The sequence below is a fragment of the Aquarana catesbeiana genome, linkage group LG09 (genome assembly GCF_042186555.1).
Source record: "Aquarana catesbeiana isolate 2022-GZ linkage group LG09, ASM4218655v1, whole genome shotgun sequence".
In the NCBI taxonomy this organism is placed as follows: domain Eukaryota; kingdom Metazoa; phylum Chordata; class Amphibia; order Anura; family Ranidae; genus Aquarana; species Aquarana catesbeiana.
In genome coordinates this window covers 148304531-148330945 of record NC_133332.1, presented here as the reverse complement: position 1 = coordinate 148330945, position 26415 = coordinate 148304531, and the positions used below count along the sequence as shown (strand labels likewise).

Below are 26415 nucleotides of genomic sequence, written 5' to 3'. Positions count from 1 at the left end.
TCATAAGAAAAGACTTCTGTCTTGCCACTCTACTCCATAGCCCAGACATATGAAGAATACTGGCAATTGGTGTCACATGTACCACACAGTCAGTACTTGCCAGATATTCCTGCAGCTCCTTTAATGTTGCTGTAAGCCTCTTGGCAGCCTCCCTGACCAGTTTTCTTCTCATCAATTTTGGAGGGACGTCCAGTTCTTGGTAATGTCACTGTTGTGCCATATTTTCTCCACTTGATGATGACTGTCTTCACTGTGTTCCATGGTATATACAATTCCTTGGAAATTAATTTTGTACCCTTCTCCTGACTGATACCTTTTAACAATGAAATCCCTCTGATGCTCTGGAAGCTCTCTGCGGACCATGGCTTTTGCTGTAGGATGCGACTAAGAAAATGTCAGGAAAATGCTACTAGAACAGCTTACATTTATTTGGGGTTAACTAAAGGCACTTTAAATGATGGCAGGTGTGTACTGACTCCTATTTAACATGAGTTTGAATGTGATTGCTTAATTCTGAACACAGCTACATCCCCAGTTATAAGATGGTGCAACCACATTATTTTATTTACCCCCCCCCCTTCCCAAAAAGATTTCAGTTTGTTGTTAAACTGAGTTGCACAGTATACAGGTCACATTAAAAGGTGGAAAAAGTTCTGAAATTATTTATCTTTGTCTCATTTTTTTACATCACAGAAACCTGACATTTTAACAGGGGTGCGTAGACTTTTTATATCCATTGTAGAGTAGATGCAATAATGCAATGGTTCTACGTCTCTTAGCCATGTAACTAGGGCACATGCATGACCATCTGTGAGAAGGCTTAAGTGTGAAAGTTGTAGAAGTGGATGGAAGAAGACTCCAGAAAAGAATCCAGCAGAAGGGAAAGAGACTGGCACTCATGTCTCTGGGAGGTAGTACAAGGTGGGGTATCCATGGAAAGCAACAGTGAGACTAGAGTGTGGGTATGCAATGCCAAGAGGTGGGTTAGATAGTTTTACATGAGCACTAGATGACCAACCTGTGTGTGTGGTCGTAAGGAGTCTGTTAGGAACAGGTGCACTTTAAGAGGAAACACAAATGTTCCAATTCTTAACATGTATATATTTAACCCAATTCAGGTAGCAGAGGAAGATCAAACTTTATTGAAACTGCTTGCATACAAAATATATTGCACTATAACCAAACAATTGTCAACATAAAAGTCCAATCTGTTTTAGCTAGTATGTACAGAAGATAATGCCCTCATGGGCACAACAATGTTAGTTTACCTTTTGTTTAGTATCTACAGTAGTTTGAACCAAACAGCATACAGATGTGTGCAAGGTACCAATTCATTTATTTTTGCTTTTGTTCCCCCCCAAATACTATACATTCCCAAAATAAATAACTAGAAACCAACATTAGTGTTTGGCAATACTTTTAAGACATTTTATATGTTATACTGTGTGCAGCATGTTGTCATTTAATATATTCACTTGTATGCATTAGAAATTCAAGAGCAATAGGTAACAAATGATATCTGGTTCATGGACAATACTAAAGGTGGGGCCTCTAGTATTCTCCATAAACTATTCTGTAGATCAGTTACATCTCCATAGAGATAGGACATCCCTTTATAGAAGTGGTAGCGGAGATAAGTTTCAGGAGCTATTGCACCATTTTAAGCTGGAAGTTTCATATAAAACAGGAAAAGCAAATATGCTATAATCACATGACTATCCTCCTTACAGCATCATGTTAAATTAATCATACAAATTATACATTATATGAGAGTTTGGAATTTGATCTGGATCCTGAAATTAATACAATCTTTCCATGCTAGCGGCAGTTCTTCCCTTCACTGCTGCCATGGACTGTTCCTAGTCTGCCTGGCCCCTTCCTGGCAGGTACCTTAATGTTGCAAGGGGCGGGAAAAGGGCATGTATTTGATGGGGTAGAGAAGCCTGTCTTGTGACCCTTCATAATGGCAGAAAGAAACACAACATATGGGGTGGGGGTGTTGGTACTTGAAGGATATTTCAAGATTGTATGTAAATCTCCCATGTATTTTCATTTTCTCCACTCCTCCCTGCACCTTGCAGTGGTCTGCTATTACTTGCACAGAACGAGAGAGTTACAGATTTGGTATCAAATTTCCATGAATCCAATATACTATTTTTTAAGTTCATAACAGATGGGAATAGATGTTAAGATAAATAAATAGCCACACTGCATTTGTAATAATCTGAATATTCACTGCTGCACTGTAATAAAGTGCAGCCTTACCCCTCGAGGATCCCTATGCATTCTGTTATTAATTTATACACTGCAATCCCTGACAGACAAGACTGCACAGTTATAACAACTCAAAAATTGCATTTAGAATGATCACAAATGCCTACTGGTGATTAGTTGTCTTCAGGCCTTTCAACACTGCAAACACAACCAGAGGCCTATTTACAAAGCAGTGAATGGGATTTTTATCAAATATTCACTGGGGGTGAATTACTGTCATTAAAACATAAGCACCACATATATTCATTGGCAGTGAAGATTTGGTAAATGTCATAATTCACTATTTTATAAAAGTTTGTCCTGGGAGCATTAAATAAAGATGCAGATCTGCATTTTAACAAAAAGGACACCTGAACAAAAAAATTAAACATTCAAATAAACTGACCAGTTTACTCATTCAGCTCTCATATTAAAAAGATTCCTAACAGATGATTGTAAATCTCTCACAACATGATAAGAAAACAATACCTATTATTTCTACAAAGACATCGTGTCCCTGGTATGTCTATTAATTGCTAACTCAGTGCAAAACCAAAAAGTTCTACTTTTCCATTTCCGGCGCCAAGGCTTATGTTTACATATAACTGATAAAATATTATGGAATGCATGCACTCTTCTATAATGCTCTACTGAGTCTTAAGGATTGCTACATATATTTTACAGCTAATACGTTTGTTTTCCCCTGATTCATCCACACAATAATCATACCTGCCAAGTTAGAAAAAAGGCACAGATCATACAATTTTTTTAAATTTTTTTTTTGCTATGTGAAAAATTACATTATGCTGCACATTTATTAGGTCCCACTAAGATACTGCTGAAAGAGTTAGAAATGATGGAATGACTTAAAGTAAACCTTTCCAAAGAGAACAATGGAAGTTGCCTTTGGAGGCTTATTCTGAAAATGCTAGTTACCCGACTATCATGCTTACCCCCTTTGATTCAATACTTTGAGTCACTAACACAGAACAAGTCAGACAGCTTTCCTCTCTGACTTTCCTGATCTGCATACTTATCTGGGATTTAGAAAGTACTGAAACAGCCAGGCAACTCAAATTTTCAGGTCAGCAACAGCACATATATATTTCTTGTAAGAAAGCCTTACTTTAAGGCATACTGCATAATTGGTAAAACAAGCCCAGCTTATGAACTGTCTACTCACACTGAAATTTGAATTATAGCTGTCATTTTTGCTTCTTTCTTACTAATCAGCTGCCTGAAAAATAGTGCAACTGAACACAATTATACCAACACACAGTTTAGTATTTTTTCATTTATTTTCTCTTTTAAACAAAAAATATTTTTTTCTTAAAGTCAAGTGCAATATGTATTGAAAGCCTCGGAGGTTTTGATAATTAATGCAAATACGTTTCCAATGCCTGACTTTGCCAATACTAACAAAATAAGGCTAACAGGAACGCTTGTGTCATGCTCCGTGTCTTCTTGCCTATTTGTCTTTGGCCTACCAGGCTTCTAGAATGTGAAATATGATGCATCTTTTTTAGACTTTGTTTAGACTGTATAGGGTTGACGGTAGACATGTAAAAGTTATGGTACACCATTGACCACCATTTGCTGGCCATCCACAGCCTCAGGTTTCTCTTTCTTTTGAATGCGGTCTTTGCCCGTGCGAAGTCGGGTGCCCTCGACAGTCGTGTTCTGCAAGCTTTTAGTGTGTACACTTCTCTCGTTATTGCAGTCGATTCGGATCTGAAAATACAGATAGAAATAATAAGAACTTTGAAATTAACCTTCCTGTGATTTCAATGTTTTGTTCCAAAAATTAACTCAGAATTGACTAATTAAATTTGGCTGTGCATCTATCTGCCGCTTTCTTTTAGTTCTCTGTCATCCATGCAATAGACGTTTCCTGCTGAACTTCTTAATTTCAACCCACCAGGGAAGTAGAATGCAAATTTGCAGAGGTCTACAGCATAGATTTTAATACACAAAAGTATTTCAGCATTTATTGTTTATCGAATTTGTTAACATTTCATCTGACCTTGGAAAAGTAATGGGACAGGAGTTTAGTCCTTTTAAATCTCACCGACTGCGAGCTTTAACCAGGTCAGATCTGGCACCTTTAAAAGTTATCATTAGCAGCTTTCTGGATTTATGTTCATACAAATTCACTTTCAGTGCTGATATGCACACAGTGCTTAAAAAAAAAACCACTTTCATAAGCTTTCAGCGTTTCCATTTTCATCCTGTAAAAGCGCCTTCATGTATTCCTATGTGTTCATCCATACATAGACATTTACAGGCACATTAGAAGAGGAGCTTTAACAGGCTGAAAAAACCCCCCACCAAAGAAGAGTTCGGGAGAGGAGCTGAGAAGCAGAAAAATGCTAAACGCTCTTAAATGCTAGGCGTGTCTAGCGTGTGAGTGTTATTGCATTCCAATGACCAGAATAAATGAATATTCTGGCTAATAGAATGCATTAACGCTCAAATGTTAGATGCTCCAAAAAAAGGCATGTGCAATACGTGGCTTTTTTTTTTTTAATCTTTATTTAGGGATTGCAGGTTAAACAAAAAGAAATGATAAGAAGCATGTCATCCGTTTCTCTTAATACCAAGAAATGATACAAACTCATTAAACATTTTTTGTACATAAATGAGGCAGTATTTCGGTTTCAACTATTAGGTTATGTTAACCCCTTCCCGCCGACCGTACGCAGATATGCGTACTCGGCTTTCCGGGGTTATACCGGGATGATGCCCGCAGCTGCAGGCATCATCCCGGTACCGTTGTTTACAGCGGGTGATCGGCTACCCGTGTATAACAACCGATGCGGCTAAAAGCCGCTCGGTTGTTATACCGGAGGAGCGGGAGGGGACATCCCCCCCGCTGCCTCCCGCCGCTGTGTCCAATCGGGTACCTTCGGCGGCTGGGGGCGGGCTGGAACGAAGCTGTGAGCGGCTTCGTTCCAGCGTTCTCGTTGTAAACGCGGAAGCGACGTCATGACGTCACTTCCCGTTTACTCAGCTGCCAATGGCGCCGAATTTAAAAAAGTACACAGTATTCAGAATCGCCGTTTTCGGCGATCTGAATACTTTGAAGTGTAAAGGAGGGATGGGGGGTCTTTTAGACCCCCCATCCCTCCATAAAGAGTACCTGTCACCACCTATTACTGTCACAAGGGATGTTTACATTCCTTGTGACAGCAATAAAAGTAAAAAAAAAAATTTTTTTTTTTTTTAAACACAATTTATAAAGTAAAAAAATAAATAAAATAAATAAAAAAAAAAAAAATTTTTTTTAAAGTGCCCCTGTCCCCGCGAGCTCACGCAGCTACTGTCACAAGGGATGTTTACATTCCTTGTGAGAGCAATAAAAGTGATCAAATTTTTATTTTTTTTTAAAAACACAATTTCCAAAAATAAAAATAAAATAAATAAGAAAAAAAACATTTTTTTTTAAAGCACCCCCGTCCCCGCGAGCTCACGCAGCAAAGAAAACGCATACGGAAGTCGCGCCCGCATATGTAAACGGTGTTCAAACCACACATGTGAGGTATCGCCGCGATCGTCAGAGCGAGAGCAATAATTCTAGCCCTAGACCTCCTCTGTAGCTCAAACCTGGTAACCGTAAAAAATTTTTAAAGTGTCGCCTATGGAAATTCATAGGTACCGTAGTTTGTCGCCATTCCACGAGTGCGTGCAATTATAAAGGGTGACATGTTTGGTATCTATTTACTCGGCGTAACATCATCTTTCACATTATATAAAAAAATTGGGGTAACTTTACAGTTTTTGGATTTTTTAAAATTCATGAAAGTGTCCCTTTTCCAAAAATTTGCGTTTAAAACACCGCTGCACGAATACCGTGTGATAAAAAATATTGCAACAATCGCCATTTTATTCTCTAGATTCTCTGCTAAAAAAATATATATAATGTTTGGGAACTCTAAGTAATTTTCTAGCAAAAAATACGGATTTTAACTTGTAAACACCAAATTTCAAAAATAGGCTTAGTCATGAAAGGGTTAGCAGGGAACTGTAGTTCAAAGTTGCTCCCGCTGTTTCATCCCACAGTTTCACCAAAACAACAGGGGAAACCTCTAAACCAACAAAAACCACAGATATGACCAATGGACAAAACCGATGGGGAGAGTCTCCCTTTAGGGGACTAAGTTCCAACGTTGTGTTACTCGTAGTATATAGTTCCAATCACTGGAATAGTGGGAATAATATCAGACATTTTCCGCAATCCGTGAGAGTTTTTCATTTATATAATAATAATAATAATAAAAAAAAAAAAATAGGAGGTCAATGGGGGGAAGGATGAGAAAAGAAGAAATAACAAAAAGAGAAGAGAAGAGAGAGAGGAACAGAAAAGGGCAGGTGTAGGGAAAGGAGGGGATGTAGAGCTTCGGCAGGGCCCACGATCCGATACTTTAAATTATCCTAAGACAGGATACTCAGATGTAAGACTTGTATTCCGCTGAATATCGGAAAAGGTTCCAGTGTACCCAACGGGTGTTGTGTTCCCCCAGGGCAGCTGTGGGCTGTTCATTCCGCTGAATGTCGCAAACCCTTGCAAACCATTGTGACACGGTCGGTGGGGCCTGTTGCTTCCATGTACTGGGGACACACGCTCTGGCTGCACTCAGGAGGTGTATCAAAAGAGATTTGCGATATCTGTTTCTGGACAAAGGAGTCAGATTTAGAAGAACTGCTGCCGGGTTATCCTGAAGAGCGACGTCAGTGAGCTTGTGAATAATCTGTAGCACTTGTCTCCAGAAAGGAGTCAGGACTGAGCACTCCCAGAAGATGTGCAGCAATGTGCCACTCTGCGTGCCACATTGCCAGCACAGTGAACTATGTCCTGGAAATATAGTCGCTAGCACAGTGGGGGTCCTGTACCAGTGCATCAGGATTTTATAGGTGATTTCTTGATACTTGCTACATAAGTAGGACTTGTGAGCGAAAGTGAGTATGCGGATCTTTTGGTCTTCAGTGAACGTGACGTTTAGGTCCCTCTCCCATTTCCTCAGGTACGAGAGGTCGTGCTGGGATGTATGAGCAAGTAGAGTGTTATATGAATAGGAAAGGGATTTCCGCATAGCCTCATCTCCCAGGCAGTGGCCTTTTTTTAAAGCAGCATTTTCCTGCCAGGAGTTCTGGCATTTAGAGGGGCTTACACAGACACCCCATGTGCATGAGGCCTACGGTTGTAGGAGAAAAATTTAGAAAACACTGTTACTTTCCTGCAAGGCATACTTTAACCCCTTCATAGGCTCTTTAAAGTGTTACTAAACCCAGGACCTTGCAGTCACTATATCTGGTCTCCCATGGTACACAGAGCATGGTAATGCAATTATTTTTGTAAATATAAATTGCTAAATACCTTTTCCCCTCAGGACCATATAACAATCTCCTGACTTCTATCAGTGTCTGGTTAAAGCTTGTAGGAGGAGTTTTCATTCTACTCTGACTGTCCTATGAGGCCGCAGGACCCCTGACCCTCTGTCTGGAGAGTGCTGATTGGCCCTGTGCTGATCACATGCACCCTCGCAATACACACCAAACTGCAGAGTAACTCCAAAGGCTCTCTCTTATCTGGAGATGGTTAGAGGACAGTGGAATAAGAGGACAGGATCAAACAGCCTTTTTTAAACAATGCAGAGGATTACCCCTTAGGTCTCACTGTAAATATAACAAGCATACTTTACTGCATAAAGAGACCGATTTTACTGTTGTGGGTTTAGTACTTTAAGGTCAAAACAAACAAGCACCCAAACCCAATTTATCAACTTTGGCAAATATTAGTAAAAATGTACATATGATTGCAACCACTTAGAGTATCCAGGTGGATCTTACTTTGATTTTTTTCAGAAGAGATTGGGCTTTAATTTGTGGTAAATGTTAATGGTTATATCCTGATCTTGTTTTATTATAAAAGTATAACTCTTTATAGCAAACTTTAGCTGCATTTTTTTATGCCGTTACCATGACATTTTTTTTTTATAAACCTGCAGAATAAAAAATTCTCCTACACCTGACGATCGTAGCGATGCGTGCATTATTTGTTCTTTGCCCCCATAGTAGTGCCAAGAAACTAGTATTTTGTTTTTGGCTACCTGAGCACACTGAACACTAAAATATAAAACCTTTTTTTTTGTTTTTTTACCAAAAACACAGTGACCCCAAGACTGCTGCTAACACTGACACCAAATGACACACTGATACCGACTCTAACAATGACACTAACTTACACTAAACACCGTTTTCCCCTGAGATATTTTTTATTTTTTGTACAGACTTTACCTCTAGCAGGTGGAAAAGACACATTGCATCCTCTTTACAGAGGAGAAACAACATAGGGATGAGCTTGAATGAATGATCACTGTGATAACCAATCACAGGCTATCACAGCGACCATGTAATCGAGAGCTAGTTCTTCTAGTTCTCGATTGTTAGAAGCGGTCCAGAGCCATTACTGACAGCTTGTTTTCAGTGCTGGGCGTGCGCGATCGAGGTATACCTTTAGCACAAACACGGAAACACTAATGCGACATCCAGGATTAAAGCGCACTTCTTTGAAACCACACTTTTTGAAACCACATACAGTATGTATGTCATGCGGTTGTAAAGGGGTTATGGTGTATTTAGGTATGGAATGGCTTCTATTAGGAAATGACTAACTTGCAACTGATTAGATGCTGTCTTTGAGGTTTCATGAGGCTCTATTATTCTAAATAGGAGATCTTCACATACACCACTGACAAGTGGTAAAATTGTGGATAGTGAGCTTCCTGATGAAGCTGACAAGTGAAGTGCATTGAGGCTGCACATCCGCTATATGTGACGTCATTTACAAGTTTTGTTCTGGTTTGAACATTCGGCCATTGGAGCGCGCGCTGGCTCAGACCGAGCGGTGTGCAGGACAAATCGAACAGGCTGGTTGTGTTGGTGTTGACTATAGCATTTTGAAATGTAAGTGGCAAATTTATATTTTTAATCCTTGTTTTGACTTTTAATAAAATGGTATCACACTATCCTGGATTATTATCTCTCTGTAACGACACCCCGAGTATGAAATGGGTTAAAGTCGCTTAGGACATTCCATACCCAAACACAAAGGCAGCTACCGAACACTTCCATCAGCTGAACCAGGAACCCATACGAATAATTCTCCCCCAAGTACGAGACAAGATGCTCTGTCTTGAGGTTTAAACAGGAATGAACTAATTTATTATCACACATGGACACAACAGATAAAATAACTCAGAGACTCTTTCCCCCCACCCTTGGAAAAGAGGGCAGGTTAAACTGTCCAATGACAATAGACACACGGGTCAGGTGTGTTCAAACTTCTCATCAGTAAACAGTCTTATTAACTGGGTGGCTACTGGAGGAATCCCCCCTCCCTGCATAGAGATAAACATCCCATAATCCATGGCAGACAGACACAATAGAACATTGGAATACAGCCACACCCCAAACATCACAGCAAATAGTACACAACATAATGAGACAGCACACATTATATATACAGCATTGAGTCTGACTAGCACAGATCATAGTGGGGGTTCTCATTCACCTTGTGCCCCTATTAGTGACTCCCGTCACAATAGCATGTCCAGGGTCCCCAAAGTCTGTGTGTCTTGGGGGACATGGACCTGAATCTAAAGTAACGCCACCTCCAGGGTCCCCAGGCATACAGCTCACAACGAGCACCGTTCCCCCAAATGCCAAGGCCCATAATTGGTAGGCAAGAGGCTTGCATTCAGTCCCCTCCAAAAGCCTCTGTCCTGGCTAGGTCTGTCACACTCTCCTTGGGTCTCGGTTATTGATGATTGAAGAGATCAGCTGGTGGTGGTTTCCCATATACCATTCTTAAGGTCGGACATTGTGAAAACGTGCAAAAAGGGTGGTATCCTATGACACCAAAGGCGCATATATCAGATGCTGTTGGTAAGCGTGCATTTTGTACACTTTGTGGTTGAGCACTTATATGGGGGAGGAGTATCTGAGGCACCTTTAAGACCAGGAGCACGGTGATTGGAGCTTTGTTCAGCAAGATTTAGGAAAAATTGACTGTGCAATATTTATTAATAATTCTTATAAATAACTTTTTTTCCACCTTTGGAAGTATATTTGGTTTGTTTTTTATCCTATATTTATATGCAATTTTTCACATATGTGTTAGCACCTTGCTTTACATTGGTTCGCTTTTCAGAGGTGGTATATTCACTTAAAGGGGCAGCTTCACATTTTCAGCACATTTTTAGTTTGCGCCAAGGCTTACTAATATTTTTCACACTGTTTGAATGGCACCATTAGCCATTTGGTAATGGATGCTGACCATCACTTATATAAGGAGCATCTGAGGCACCTTTAAGACAAGGAGCGTGGTAAATGGAGCTTTCTTCTGAAATAATTTTTTTGGACTGTGCAATATTATTACAAATATTTTTTTTTCACCATTGGACTCTTAAGTTTATTTGGATTGTTTTTTATCTTTTGTTCGCGTGCAATTATCACATTTGTGTTAGCGTCTTGCTTTTCAGAGGTGGTATAGTCACTTAAAGGGGCAGCTTCACAAAAACCTTATTTTTTTTTTCTCAGAATATTGTCATTTCTGGTTGGCGACGGGGTTTACTAATATTTCTCACACAGATCTGTATCATTGTTTGCAGACACAAATAAAAATAATCTACACCGTATTGATTCTAGAAGTGTACACAGCCAACAAATTCCTAGTTATCATGCGATATTTAAAGCAACAAAGAACACAGCGGTGACCAACCTGCAGAGAGCCATCTGCTGTCCGTGCTTTAGGATCTCTTGAAGTGCGCTGTCTGTTTTCTGTCCGAGATTGGTCATCATTTGCTTAAAAAAAAAAAAAAACATAAAGCAACAATATGATGGGAGTTTGTGCCCGTCACACATCCCCTCTCCCCCTGAGCTGTCAGTCAAAAAGTTAGCCCTTACCACCCAGCAGGCCCACCTGCCTAAGTGTTTTGCCCTTCCAAATAGAAGATGCACAATGTGGAATTGGATCAATGTGTAGGATGTGGTTCCCCAAACTAGGTGAGAACTACCTCACATGATAAGATTCCAAGAGTATGGAAGAGAGGCAACCAAACTATGGGTTGGAATATGACTTATTGGTGTATATCAGGGCATTAGAAATGCTTCTAGATCTATGTGTGCGAGTCGGTAGAGCAGTCATATAATTGAAGATAGGGGATAATTAACAAATTAATTACAAACCGCGCTCCCTTTAAAGTGCAAGTGCAAGTAATTGACTAACAATCACAAGTAATGCAAGTGACTTGCATTACTTGTAATTTTGTGATTATTATTCAATTATTTGCACCTGCACTTTAAAGGGAGCGCGGTTTGTAATTAATTTGTTAATTATCCCATTTTTTCACTCACCCTTATAACGTGCTGCTCCTAAATGAATTTAAAAATTTACCAGTTTCCACCTGCGTGGGTTGGTGGTTTTTACCATCCATAATATATAATTGAAGATGTTTGGTGAGATAGGCAGGCATTTGGCAGGGCACCTACACACTGCATATTAAGGGAAAGCAAACTCACAGGGAGGTCCTGAGTACAGGGCAATGCAACCTTTTCCAGTACTAAGCAAAGTCAACTGTTGCAAAGGCCAACTGTTTTGAGGAGGAAAGCGTAGAAAGACTCCTTATTTCCTAAAACAGACAATCTAGCAATCCTCGACCCTAATATAGGGAAGAAGGACATATCAACACTCATGGCAGAGTCTAAGGATTTTAGGTTACGGAGACCTGTGTAGAAAAGAGGGTTCATGTAAGGGAGCTGAACCTCTGCGTGTAGCGAGTAGTAGTTTCAGTGATCTTGAGTGCAGAAGTCTACCAACAGAACCCATGGGAAATTCTCAGAGAAAAGACCAATGACAGAATGTTCATGAACATAGAGTTATTGATGGACAAAATGTCACGCTGAGGAGAAACATGAATAATAATGATGTGAGGCTTAAACCCAAGTTTTTTTCTTAGTTTGTCAGTAAATTTTGTAAATAAGTAATTTTTCTCCTTCACTGATGTGCGCTGATGAGGAGGCACTAATATGCCGCACTGATGGGCACTGATAGGTGGCACTACTGGGCAGCACTGATGGGCACTAAAAGGCAGCACTAACTGGCACCAGTAATGGGCATTGATTTGTGTCACTGATAGGCACTGATTGGTGGCACTGCTGCAGCTTTCCTGTAATCAGGGCACTGATGATCAGTGCCCCGATTACCTTCCCTGTTCTCCCCTGCAAGGAATGCCGCTGATCGGCTCTCCTCACCCCGCACTCTGTCAGTGTGAGGCGAGGAGAGCCGATTTATGGCACTTCCATGTTTACATGTGACCGGCCATGATTGGACACAGCTGATCACATGGTTAAAGAGATGCGTCAGCAGCTCTTTACAGAGATCGGGTCGCGCCGTGTCCTAGCAACACAACCGTTATCGCCACGCTGAACGCCCGTTCTGGTGCGCTGTCATAGAACATCCACTCAGAATGAGAGCCGCACTGCACTGTCCCTTTGTCATTTGACGGTGGGCGGGCGGCAAGTGGTTAAAGGGAAAGCACATGAGACCTGATTTTTATTGGTGCAAACCACAAGGTGGGAGTATTGGAATGTTGGTGAAGGGTTTTGCACAATACAAGTTGGAGTGATTGCCAACAACATTGCAGAAAGTGTACAGTATTTATGGCACAAGTGGAAGAAAATAATGGACACACACATTGATAATTTAAGGACTTTTACTTTATAATTATTATATATAATATATATTTTTGGCATTAAATAACTTCATTATTTGTTTATTTTATCTTAACGTGCACAGCTCTATTTATTATATTTTTCATTTCGTAACATGTTACATCCTGGATACGGGTAGCATGTAACATGTTCTGAAACCTATCCTGTAAAATAAATACAACTGCTTCTGGAAGGTCCCAGGGAGGATATGTGAACAAAAAGTAATAGTATGATCTAGCAGCTACCAACATGTTAATGGAAAAGAACCACTTAAGGTTGGTTTACAAAGACATATCCCAAAATCTGAACTAATTTAGGGCACAGTTAAATCCATTATTTAAAAAATTGAAAGAATATGGCACCATGTCTCCACCCAGAACACTGTCCACCAATCAAGGATCAGATAAGGAGGGACTTGGTCAGAGGGAAAAAAAAAAAGGAGCTGAAGAGATTCACGCCCATAAGAACAAAACCATAGGACTAATACAACCCACAAAGCTGAAACTATGATGAGAAGAAAGACACTGCTTAAGATTGAAGGAAGAGGATTTCTGCTAATAGAAGATGAACCAGCAAAGGGGACACTTTCTAATGTCTGAGTCTGTTTATCGTCATGGTAGGATCACCAGGTATTATTTTATCGTTGAAATCTTCAAATTTAAAAATACTGAAAATGCCTTCTGAAATGATTTAGCATGTTTAAAGCTTATATATGACATGACACTTATATTTTAACATCTTTTTTTGTTTCCAGTGTTCACTGTTCTGTTTTCCTAAAATCAATACAATGGATGTCTACTGTTTAAATGATTAAAATTTACATCAATTACCTTTGAAGCCACCACGCCCCCTCAGCCCTTGGCCTCGTGCTCCACCACGTCTTCTTCCATCCCCTCTCCGAATGTAGTTATCCCGATCTTCCTCTGCTGGTGCCAAGGACCAATCACTAAGCTCATCTCGGTGGTCAGATTCAGTTTCTGATGCATTTGATGCTTCAGAATTTGTACCTGTTTGAAAATAATTAACCATATATTTCTGAATTGAAAACACAAAGTAATTAAAGTGGATGTAAACCCAATGTCATCCTTTCTAAACTACTGCCAAAAGGGGTTATCTATAAGGATATACATGCCTCCTGCATTTATCTTTACCTGTCAAAATATCTTCCCTCTGTCTGTAATTAGACCCGAAAAAAGCTGAGTTAGACTTACCGGTAACTCCTTTTCTGAGAGTCTTCCAGGACAGCCCATGAGACCTTGGGCTCCTCCTACCAGGACAGGAAACACGTCACCCCCACCAGATAAAAGGGCGGTCCTCCAGGCCCATGTCAGTATTCTCAAGAACCGTAGGACCCTGCAAAACATATGCATAGTACACATAACTTCAGACAATACCGGGTGGGAATCCGGCTGTCCTGGAAGACTCTCAGAAAAGGAGTTACCGGTAAGTCTAACTCAGCTTTTCTCCAAGCGTCTTCCAGGACAGCCCATGAGACGATGAGCCAGAACTTACCAGTCTAGGGAGGGACAACTGCCTGAAGGACCTTACGACCAAACGCCTGCTCCTGAGCTGATAGGAGATCCAGGCGATAATGTTTAATGAAGGTCGAGTAACTGGACCAAGTGGCAGCCCTGCAAATTTGTTCCGGTGAGGCACCAGCCCTCTCAGCCCAAGACGTAGACAAGGCTCTAGTTGAGTGCGCAGTAACAAAAGGTGTAGGGACCTCCCTAATTTTGTAAGCTTCCAAGATGGCTTGCTTTATCCATCTAGCCAATGTGGCTTTAGATGCACTATTCCCCTTGTGAACTCCAGAAAAGAGGACAAACAAGGCATCAGTTTTCCTAAAGGTCTTCGTGACCTCAAGATAGACCAAGAGAATCCTTCTTACATCTAGAAAACTAAATTTTCTTTCTAAGTCGCCCTGTGGCGAACTACAAAAGGTTGGCAATACAATGTTCTGAGATCGGTGGAATGTACTTGCCACCTTGGGCAAAAAACCTGGATCGGTTCGTAACACAACTCGATCCTCAAAAATCGTGAGGAAGGGCTCCCTAACTGATAGGGCCTGCAACTCACTTACCCTACGAGCTGAGGTAACAGCTATAAGGAACACAGTTTTTAATGTAAGTAACTTAACTGACATACTTTCCAGAGGTTCAAATGGAAATTCTACCAGAGTTTGAAGTACTAGGGACAGATCCCAAGTTGGACAACTTCTCACTACTACTGGTCTGGCCCTAGAGATAGATTTGAAAAATCTGGCTATAGTGGGATTTTCCAGGAGAGAAAACTGGAGGAACACACTAATAGCTGCCGCCTGTACCTTTAAGGTACTAACAGAAAGACCTTTGTCGACACCCTCTTGGAAAAATTCCAAGATAGACGGAATATCATGAGTTAATCTATCATTTTCAGATAACCATGAGTTAAACCTTTTCCAGACTTTGGAATACATGGCTCTAGTAACTGGCTTCCTGCAATTAACGAGAGTCCTGACTACTTTGTCAGAGAACCCTTGGGCGCTCAGTATCTTTTCTTCAGATACCAGGCCGTCAAGTTTAAGGAAACCACCTGAGGGTGTGATACTGGACCCTGCAATAATAGGTCTTCCCTTTTCGGAAGACTCCACGGAGGCTCTGAAACCAGAGCCTGTAGCAGGGAAAACCATGGCCTCTTGGGCCAAAACGGGGCAATTAGAATCAGATCTGTCTCTTCCAGCCGAAACTTCCGGAGGACTTCTGGAATCAGCCTGATTGGCGGAAAGGCATAACATAGGCCTGGAGGCCACGGGTTCGCCAGAGCATCGATCCCCAAGGCTTGGTCTGCCGGGTTCATGGAAAAGAATATCTCCGTCTTGCGGTTGTTTCGGTTTGCGAACAAATCCGCTACCGGATAACCCCATCTCTTGGTGAGGTCTGCAAAGACTTCGGGATGAAGGGACCAGTTGTCTCGGTCTATCCTGTGACGGCTGAGATAATCTGCCAGGCAATTGTTTTTCCCCTTCAGGTGTACAACAGAAATGGAGGCTAGATTCCCCTCTGCCCATGAAAGGATCTCCTGGGCAATGGACTGAAGCCTCCGGCTTCTCGTGCCTCCCTGCTTGTTGATATACGCGACTGTCGCTATATTGTCTGACAGGATTTGGAGGTTGTGACCCCTGATCTCCATCTGAAAAGACTGGAGGGCTCTCTGGACTGCAAGCAGCTCTCTTTGATTGGATGAGGCCCTTGCCTCCTCTGGGGACCACTCTCCTTGTGCTACTGCATTGCTGAGGTGGGCCCCCCATCCCCAGGAACTCGCATCCGTGGTAATCCTTCGGGAAATGGGAAAGGACCATGGGAGACCTCCTGCTAGGTGCTGACCAGCTCTCCACCACCACAGGCTTCTTTTTATCCTGTCGGGAAGCCAGATCCTTGACTCTAGGGACCTTACGTCCCCGTCCCAGTTTCTTAAAAGAAACCTTTGTAACGGACGCTGACGGAGTCTCGCCCATGGTACTGCGGGAAAACATGAGGTCATAAGACCCACTGCCCTCGACACCTGTCTCAGAGAGACCGACTGGTTGGTCTGCAATGTTGACATAGTCTGGAACACTTTGGTAATCTTCTCCTGAGGAAGAAAAACTCTTTGGTTCACGGAGCAAAAATCGTAACCCAGATAAGTTACTTTCTGGGCTGGAATCAAGGACGATTTTTCTTTGTTTATTAGCCAGCCTAGGGACTGTAAGAAGTCCTGTACAGCCTGGAGATCTTCCAACAGCCTTTGGTATGATTTTGCCACTATCAGGAGGTCGTCTAAGTAAGGGATAACCGTTATTGCCTTTAATCTTAGAGGAGCCAGCACTTCCCCCAACACCTTCGTAAAGATGCGTGGGGCTGAGGAAAGACCGAAGGGGAGGGCCTGAAATTGAAAATGTCGGGTCCCCATACCCGTCTTCACTGCCAATCTCAAAAACTTTTGAAAGGCTGGATGGATAGGGATGTGAAGATAAGCATCCCTTAAGTCCAACGTGGCCATAAAGCAGTTTGGGTATAGTAGGTTTTTGATTGTAAAAACCGTCTCCATACGGAAATGCTTGTATCTGATGGACTTGTTTAAAGGTCCGGAGATTCAGGATAAGTCGAAACTTTCCTGCCGGCTTTCTGACCACAAATACATGGGAATAGAATCCCTTGCCCCGCTCCGATCGAGGAACAGGAATCAGGACTTTTTGATCGAATAAGTCTCCGATTTGGAGACCCAGAGCCCTCGCTTTCTCACGATCTTGTGGAGGAAATGTGACCAACAAACGTTCTGGTGGTTGGTGAACAAACTCCAGCCTGTACCCGTTGGTCACTAGGTCCAGGACGAAGGGGCTCAGAGTGACTGCTGCCCACTGTGGGATGAAGGCCCTCAATCTCCCTCCCACCGGGGAACACAAGTCACTGCGGCTTGGCGGGCTGTTGAGGAGGGTTAAATAGCACTCCCCCTTTGCCTCTGCCTTTGTGCCCAGTCCAATGCTTTTTCGGCCTGCTGTCCTTTTCTCTAGGACTCTGTTGCCTGTTTTGGCCACGAAAAAATTTTCTGGCTGTCTGAACTCTTTTTCTCTGGAAACGCCTTTTTCTTATCAGCCGTGCGTTCCAGTGCCTCCTGTAGACCTGGGCCAAATAAATGATCGCCAGTTAAAGGAAGGCCACAAAGGCGCAACTTGGAGGCCGAGTCCCCTGACCAGGTCTTAAGCCAAAGGCTTCTCCTGGCCGAGTTCACTAGAGCTGAAGTCCTGGCTGACATTCTTACCGACTCAGCGGAAGAATCTGCCAAAAAACCCACTGCCTGAAATAGGAGAGGAAAAGACTTTAAAATTTGCTCTCTGGAGGTACCTGCTGACAGATGTGACTGAATCTGAGTCAACCAAACCTCCAGATTTCTGGCCACACAAGTGGAAGCCAAAGCTGGTTTCAGGTTTCCAACTGCTGAGTCCCAGGCTCTGTGGAGAAGGATATCCCCCTCTTGTCCATCGGATCCTTAAGCGTACCCATATCATCAAACGCCAGGTCCGAGTTTTTTGAAACTTTTGAAAGAGGTGCGTCTAACTTGGGATTCTTATTCCATGGCTGTGCAGTGTCCTCATCAAAAGGAAACCTCCTTTTTAGGTTACTAGAGAAGAATGGTTTTCTCTCAGGATTATCCCATTCCAGTTTAATAGTATCAACCAAAGAACTATGAACTGGAAACACTCTTGATTTTCTCTTATGTAATCCTTTATACATAAGATCATGTTTGGATAACTGAACCTCTTCCTCTTTTAATTCAAGGGTAGTATAGATAGCCTTTAATAAGTCATCTACATCCTCAACAGATAACTTAAATCTTGAGCCTCGAGTGGATTCTCTATCTCTGGGCTCTGTATCTGACCCTGATTCTTCCAGAGAAGAACGGGTAGATCTGACCTCAGCCTCAGAGTCTTCACTCTCTGCCTGCTGCGGAGTGCTTACTGACGCCTTCAGTGAAGACGGACTCTCTGCTGGAGTCTGGAGCTTGTCAATAAGCGTTCTAAAGGAACTGAAGGTGGACGCAAGCTCATCCCTAACAGAAGTAAGCATCTTCTGGCAAGAGGCAACCGGGTCATCCTTTACTAGGCCTTCTATACAGGTGCGACAAACTGCTTTGCTCCATGAGGAGCTCAATTTGTTTGCGCAAACCGCACATTTCCTTTTAAGTGGCTGCGCTTGGGCCTTGTCCTGAGTCTTGGTCTGCAAGACAAAATAAATGACCCACAATGTAATTAAAGCCACACAATCACTCCGTAACACCACGTGCAGGAGGGAGGAAATGTGTCCCCTTACACCCACTACTACAGAGGGGGGAGGGGGAGGGAACACTCACAGGGATAGCAAGGTGGTGACAGAACACCCCAGGCTTACCTGTGAGGTGCTGGTGTTGGGAACTGCATCCGCTGCCTGTGCAGGTACTGCAGGAGGATCCATTCTGCCCCTCTTGGTCATCCACAGCCTGGCTGCTTAACACCAAGAAACACCAGCAGCCAGCGTTCTCTGTTCGCGCCGTTTATGAAGACTGGAACCTCGTCTCCGGCGCCCGATGATGATGTCATATGCCCCGGAAGTAACCCTCTCCAGGCACTTCCTGTGGGCCAGCTTGGAGCGCAATAGCTCCGCCCCCTCGAACGCTGCGGCTTCCTCCATTCCTTGCTCAGATCAGCCAGGCTGTCGGCAGGGAAGGACAACCGAAGCTCAGCTGAGCTAGAGTGCAATGCACTGCGCTAGGGGCACGACCTCACACCGGTCCTGGCCCTCTCCAGGCACTGAGGACAGAGAACAGCAACACAGCCAACCTCCCCAGCGGTGTGCTGCTTCTGGCAGAGGAAGAGGTAAGTGATATGCCCCAGAAAAAAAACACAGCCCCTGCTTATAAGGCCTACGGGAGCAGGTTCCATGAACATGTTACCCCCCGTCCGGAGGAAACACAAATAACTGACATGGGCCTGGAGGACCGCCCTTTTATCTGGTGGGGGTGACGTGTTTCCTGTCCTGGTAGGAGGAGCCCAAGGTCACATGGGCTGTCCTGGAAGACGCTTGGAGAAACTGCATATTCTGTGGGTGGGTCTGTTGTCTGGAGCTCGGCAGGAGGAGTTGTGATGTCAGTAGACTCCCCACCCACCTTTACACTCCCCTTGTCAATATGCATTTTCTCCTGTGTATTTCTAACACTGAACTTCTGCTATGATCTCTAACATCCAGTGAAAAGACAGGAAAGTAACCACATGACTTCAGCATGCCAAATCATGCTGAGGTGTGGAACAGGCAATCCTTGCAGAGCTGCTGAAGAAAGGAGTGGGAGGGAATTAAAAAATACTGCATGTCTCTTAGGCTAATGCACGAGATATATAAATCACCTGTCACTCACAGCAAGGGGGAGTTGACAAAGTTTTTCTCAGTTTGTCAAGATTTATCTCACTGAACAATGAAAGAGGATTGCTCAGAGATGGATTAACTCTGTGTGGCAAGACTGGGCTCAAATGATAGGAAATCTTATACTCCACAGTACAATATAAAAAAAAATTTTGGGTTTACATCCACTTTAAGAATGGCAAAATAATAGATTCTTAAAAAACTGGCAAAACAACAAGAAACCATAACAAAAAACTGAGCCTGTGTTTAAAAATTTCATGCAAAAACTTTTATTCTTCGATCCACAACCAAGTTGAGATAGTAGCACAAACTGGTGCACACTGCTAAACTACTAAAGCCTAGTTCCCAAACACTAAAGAATAATCTCAAATGTTTGAAATAGGAGCTATGTTGCCTTATAACCAGCAGACTATCATTCTCCAATAAGAATTTTTGAAAATTTGGGAATTCTGATACAACATTTTTTTTCAAACACTTCCACTTCAAGAGGCCTGAAATTGAAAATTCTAATACAACACTTATTTCTAACACTTCCACTTCAATAAATGCTGAGTAACTCAGCAACAGCAAATCATATAATATTCATTAATCATTTATCACACTTGAATCTTGGATTATTGGAACGATATAAACCTTTTTTTATTTTTAAATAGTATTCAGACATTACATTTTTAATGAGCAGCCAATATAGAGGAGTACATGATGACCAGCAGTTTGCCACTATTAAAGAGAAACTCCAGTCTGCTCACATAATTTGTAATAAAAACATCTTTGCCTTTCTGAAGCTTCCCTCCAACCACTTTGCATATTATTTTATGTATACTGCGATTCTGTACTTGCCAAATATGCTGCAGAAATCTCCCGCCACTAAGTCTGGCTGCATCCATTTTTGTAACTGTGGGCACCTGAAGCTGCTGCCTGTTCACTTCCTGGATTTACAAACAGAGGCACACCTCCAGCTCTGCAGCTTTCATTGGCCCACTTATGACTCATTCCCCTCCTCCCTTCTTGGTAAACTCTCACAAGAGTGATAGAGAGCTGTGCATGATGTCATAAGCCTAGGCTAATGACCACACAAGTAGCAGGAAGTGGACTGTATAAGGTATTTAATGGCAGAAAAAAAAATGTTTTACTATCCAAGTTAAAACAACAAGGGCAGAAGATTTAATAGCTGGAAAGTTGAAAAAATGACTGAAGGTCGGCTTTAACCACCTAGGGACCGCTATTTATATACTGCAGCAGGACGACCCTTTTGCGTGAAACGACATACCAGTACGTTGTTTTGCGCACGAGATACTGTGGCCACGCACACGTGGTCCAGCGGCCACGATGTCCACCGGCCACCTACGATTACTCCTCAGAGAGGCAGAACGGGGATTTGCCAATGTAAACAAAGCAGATCCCCGCTCTGACAGGGGAGTACAGCGTGATTGTCTGTTTCTAGTGATTAGGAACAGCGATCTATATGTACTGCGTCAGTCCACTCCCCCAGTTAGAAACACCTCCCTAGGACACACTTAACCCCTTGATTGCCCCCTAATGTTAACCCCTTCCCTGCCGGTGTCATTTATACAGCGATCAGTGGATATCAAATCAGTGTCCAATCTGTCCGCCGCAATGACGCAGTCCTGCAAGAAGAAAAATAAATAAATTGCGGATCACTGCCATTACTAGTAAAAAAAAATATAAAAATGCCATAAACCTATCCCCTATTTTGTAGACGCTATAACGTTTGTGCAAACCAATCAATATAAGCTTATTGCTTTTTTTACCAAAAATATGTAGCAGAATACATATTGGCCTAAACTGATGAATACATTTGATTTTTTATATATTTTCTTTGGATATGTATTATAGCAGAAAGTAAAAAATATTTCTTTTTTCAAAATTATCAGTTTTTTTTTTTTAATAGCGCAAAAATAAAAAACTGCAGAGGTGTTTAAATTCACCAAAATAAAGCTCTATTTGTGGGGGAAAAAAAAGTACATCAATTTTGAGTACAGCGCCGCTAGCTTGCGCAATTGTCAGTTAAAGTAACGTATTGCCTTATCAAAAAAAAAAAAAATGGCCTGGTTATGAAGGGGTAAAGCCTTCCAGTCCTTAAGTGGTTAAAAAAGTCAAGATGAAGCACAAACATTTTAGGTTGCTATATGTAACTGTTTAGCGGAAAAAAATAATATAAAATGTGATGATTTTTGCTGGATATATCTGTATTGGATTTTTTTTTAAGTTAAAAAAAATAAAAAAAATAATTTTATTGCTTAACTGTAAAATCTCTTCTTGTCTTAAGCATTGGACGCTGGGAAATAATGGGATTTTTTTATATACCTTTAAAATATTTTCTTTGAGACGGTCTTGTTCTGGGGTTTAACTGCACTGGGAAATCCAACGACAGTCCTGTCCCATATTGACAAGATGGGCCAACGGGACTGCATCAAAGGAGGCAACCATGTTTCAAAAGACCCACATGCAATGCCAAATTAATTTGTCAGAGTTTGAAACATGTACACCATGGTTCTCAGAGCAAGGCGTTTGTCTTGGGTGAGGATCACTCTCGACTGGGCTGTGTCCCGCACCAGGCCATATTCCAACCATTGAGTTGCTAATAAGACCGAAAATTTGACTTTGTACCATTTGAGCCATACTGAGCTTCAGAAGTTGAGTGGACTGCTTCTGCAGAAGCAAGTAATCCAGATAACCTATGACAGGAATATCCTGAGTACATAGGAGCTCCAAGACCAGGGCACTATGGTGAATACTCAGAGCAGTAGCCAGGCTGAATGGCAGGGCCACAAACGAAAAAGTGGCGCTTGGTGAGTGGGAATATTGGGATATGCAGATAAACATCCTGAATATCCTCAGATACCAGAAAATCTCCCTGCTTGAGGGAGACAACCACCGACTGCCCCCATTCCATTTGGAATTTCTGCACTTGAAGCAACTTGCCGAGTTTCTTCAGATCCAGGATGGGGCAAACATCGCCATTTGCTTTCAGAGCCAGGGAGAGGTTTTAGTAGAAACTGTAAAACTGTTCTCTCCAGGACCAGGACAAGCACTACTTGCAAAAGGTGATTGAGTGCAAGAGAACAGTCCCTTTTTGCAGATTCAAAGAAACATTTAAAAGCATAAAGCATGGAGGGAAAGGGTCAGAAATTCCAGCTTATAACCTAGTAGACCCACTCATTCTGGAAAATACTTTGAAACCCCCGCAAACAGGGGGCCCACCAAGCCCAAACCTTGAGGCACAGTCCCACAGTCGCAAAAGCAAGGCCACACCTACAAGGTTAAAATAGGCTTTGAATAAGGCCTCAAGACTCTTGTCTGTAGCATTCTTAAATACCAAGACCCTGTCCCACTGAAACCATGAGGGTCATAGATAGGAAACCGCTGGATCCATCGCAGACATACTCCATTTTATTGCGTACTCACTTTCCATGGGGTATTGTTGAGCAAATAGTTTTGGAGGAACAAATACTTGAGTCCCAATCCTGAAACCTTTGGGACGGAGGGCTCAGGAAGTAGTCATTTTAAGTTGGTATGGACATTTCCAAGAGAAAACCCACAAAGGCCTTTTAGGTCTAAGATAAAATCTTACTCATGGGATTTCCAAGATTAGATTCCTCTTTAGTGCAATTCTCCATGTCTCCCTCTTCCGAAAAAGTATTTTCCCCTTCCACCTCCTCTGGCAGTTCCTTGGTAGAGTTCCTTCTCCGTTAATGAGAATGGAGGAGGGGAAAGAGAATGTTTCCACTTGCGACCAAGATGATCTAATCCAGAAAGCAGATGTTGTAATCCAGTAATAGCAGATGAGAATTCCTCCCTTGACAAAAAAGGAAGAATTTTCCCAGAGGTAATGGAAACCTAAGTGAATGGAATCAGAGCCACGTGGAAATAACTGAACCCCAGAGTATATCGTGCAAGAGGAGCCATGTCCAGGTTACTCTCTACCTGATCAAGGATATTGGGAACCCTCTTCCCCCGGCTTTTATGAATATTTCCAGATAAAGGTGATTTTACACTGGATGTGTGGCCAACCAGATTTTCTTTGCCTTTTGCCTTTATTTACCAGCTGTCCACCTTTCTTGAGAACAGCATTTTTTTTTTTTTAAATATATAGTACTTACCAGTCTTCAGTGGTAAAAAACAGCTGCCCATTACCAGTTCAGTTTCTCCTGGGGAAGTTTCAATATGCATAAAAAACCTATAAACCATGCGCTTACTCCAAAAAAGTCATAGATGTAAGCAGCTAACACAACAAATAGAAAATTTGTAATAAATCATATATAACCAAGTGTAGCGCTAAAAAATGAGAAAGAAAATATTTCTATACCACATATAATAGCAAAATGAATTGTGAAAAGATAGTGTTTTGTATACTTTGTGAACATTCATACATATAGAACACTTATGTTATAAAGCCTTAGGGTCACCAAAAGTGATAACAGGATGTAAAAATGGCAATAAAGTCCAAAACTGAATGTGCAGATACGGTGAACATAAATTTCGCAATGGTGATAAATTCCAAAACATATACTCGTGAGAGATTTCTGTATGTAATCCAACATGTGCTGACAGACCCTTGTGCGAAACCGCCACCTAGGATGACTGGAGGCTTACCAGAAAGTTGGGATCCACCTAGCATACGCTATATGGGTCAAACAGGCTTGGATTGCTCACTGGCAATGAAGGTAGGGAACCAAGGGCTGGTGAATGGTGAAGTTGTAACGTTGCTATCCCAAAGAGGTCTTCTTCATATGGAAGCTCGGACACCAACGGACATTACCCACATGTAATGAAGAAGGGGCTCATAGCGTAATTCTGTAAACCATAAAAAATTTATTAAAAGGAAAAACACTTACATTTCAGAATAAAAAGCGCTTGCAAGTAAAATGGCGGCAGTGGAGTCCTCCCGACGCGTTTCGTCATACAAGACTTCGTCTGGGGTACTTGCCCACTGCAGCCAGACTCCTTTATATAGGGACAAAGACCCCTCTGATGAGAATCCAGCTCCCAGGCTTGTTTGCATTGGCACTTCCGGGGTCATCCAAAATGGCGGACCCGAGTGCTATCCAAGCCTCTCTTTCATGTAATTCAATTCCCATAGGTCTAATGGTGTCATGTGTTTCAAGAGAAGACGTGGTGCTGAGTGCCTTCCAAGCCTCTCTTTCACATGATTCCATTCCCATAGGTCTAATGGTGTCATGTGCTTCAGGAGGAGACATGATGCTGAATGCCTTCCAAACCTCTCTTTCAAATAATTCCATTCCCATAGGTCTAATGGTGTCATGTGCTTCAGGAGGAGACATGATGCTGAATGCCTTCCAAACCTCTCTTTCAAATGATTCCATTCCCATAGGTCTAATGGTGTCATGTGCTTCAGGAGGAGACATGATGCAAAGTCCATTCCCATAGGTCTAATGGTGTCATGTGCTTCAGGAGAAGACATGATGCTGAGTGCCTTCCAAGTCTCTCTTTCAAATGATTCCATTCCCATAGGTCTAATGGTGTCATGTGCTTCAGGAGGAGACATGATGCTGAGTGCCTTCCAAGCCTCTCTTTCAAATGATTCCATTCCCATAGGTCTAATGGTGTCATGTGCTTCAGGAGGAGACATGATGCAGAGTCCCGGCATCCAGAACCTCCCACTTCCACTTGTTACTACCCCTTATGACAGATTTATCATGAGATAAGAAACATCAACTTCCGTTTAGGAGTACTAATACCTAGGGTGTATATTATGTCTGATACTTTTTACATGCATGTGCCTTTCCATCTGTTACACATTATTTTATTATTATTATGATTATATTTACTTTATTTTGACAATTGGGTAGTTATTATTAAAGTATTGTCGTTTTTGAAGTAATACAATATGAGCTATATGGGGACATAGAGTGAGTCAAGAGATGGAATAATTCCATCTCTTCTCTCTCCTGCTGAGAATCCATCTTCTTCATATTTTTTTCATTTTTTGTTTTCATGGACTCATCTATCATCTTTGAATGAAGTCCTGATCGTGTTTAGGTCACCCATTAATGCACACTCATTGCGTACACTTTGAAGGCCGGTCTGGGGATTATAACATCATTTCCGGCCCTTTTCCCCTCTCTGCAGGTCACTTCCTGGTGTGATCAAACGGAGACCGGAGGTGATGTACGCATGCGTCGTTTTTTGATGACGTTACCGCGCTGGACCACGCCGCGCGCATGCGCGAGCGCGGTCTCTATTAGACTATGGGGGATGTGATTGAGGTTGAGACGCACAGTTGCAGCCTCGCCCTTCATTGATGTCACCGCGCTGAACTACGCCGCGCGCATGCGCGAGCGTGGTTTTTTATCGTAATATACGTTAGGGGGGATGTCACTGATGTGGTGATGCAGAGTCACGGCCTCCCCCTCCATACACCCACTAAGAGGTCATAAGGGGTAGTAACAAGTGGAAGTGGGAGGTTATGGATGCCGGGACTCTGCATCATGTCTCCTCC

The 26415-nt window shown here is 42.2% G+C and overlaps 1 protein-coding gene across 4 annotated transcripts in view; it reads right to left on the bottom strand.

Annotated features, from left to right (window-relative positions):
- Positions 1-3532: 3532 nt before the first annotated feature.
- FMR1 (fragile X messenger ribonucleoprotein 1) overlaps positions 3533-26415 on the bottom strand; it is a 102993-nt gene continuing 80110 nt past the window's right edge. For all 4 annotated transcript variants that reach the window (XM_073599266.1, XM_073599262.1, XM_073599264.1 and 1 more), the window contains 3 exons: positions 13854-14030; positions 11033-11115; positions 3533-3984 (listed from right to left, as the gene is read on the bottom strand). In XM_073599266.1, coding sequence (XP_073455367.1) covers positions 3823-3984; positions 11033-11115; positions 13854-14030 — 422 coding nt within the window. In that variant the 3' untranslated portion in view covers positions 3533-3822. The remainder of the gene's footprint in view (positions 3985-11032; positions 11116-13853; positions 14031-26415) is intronic.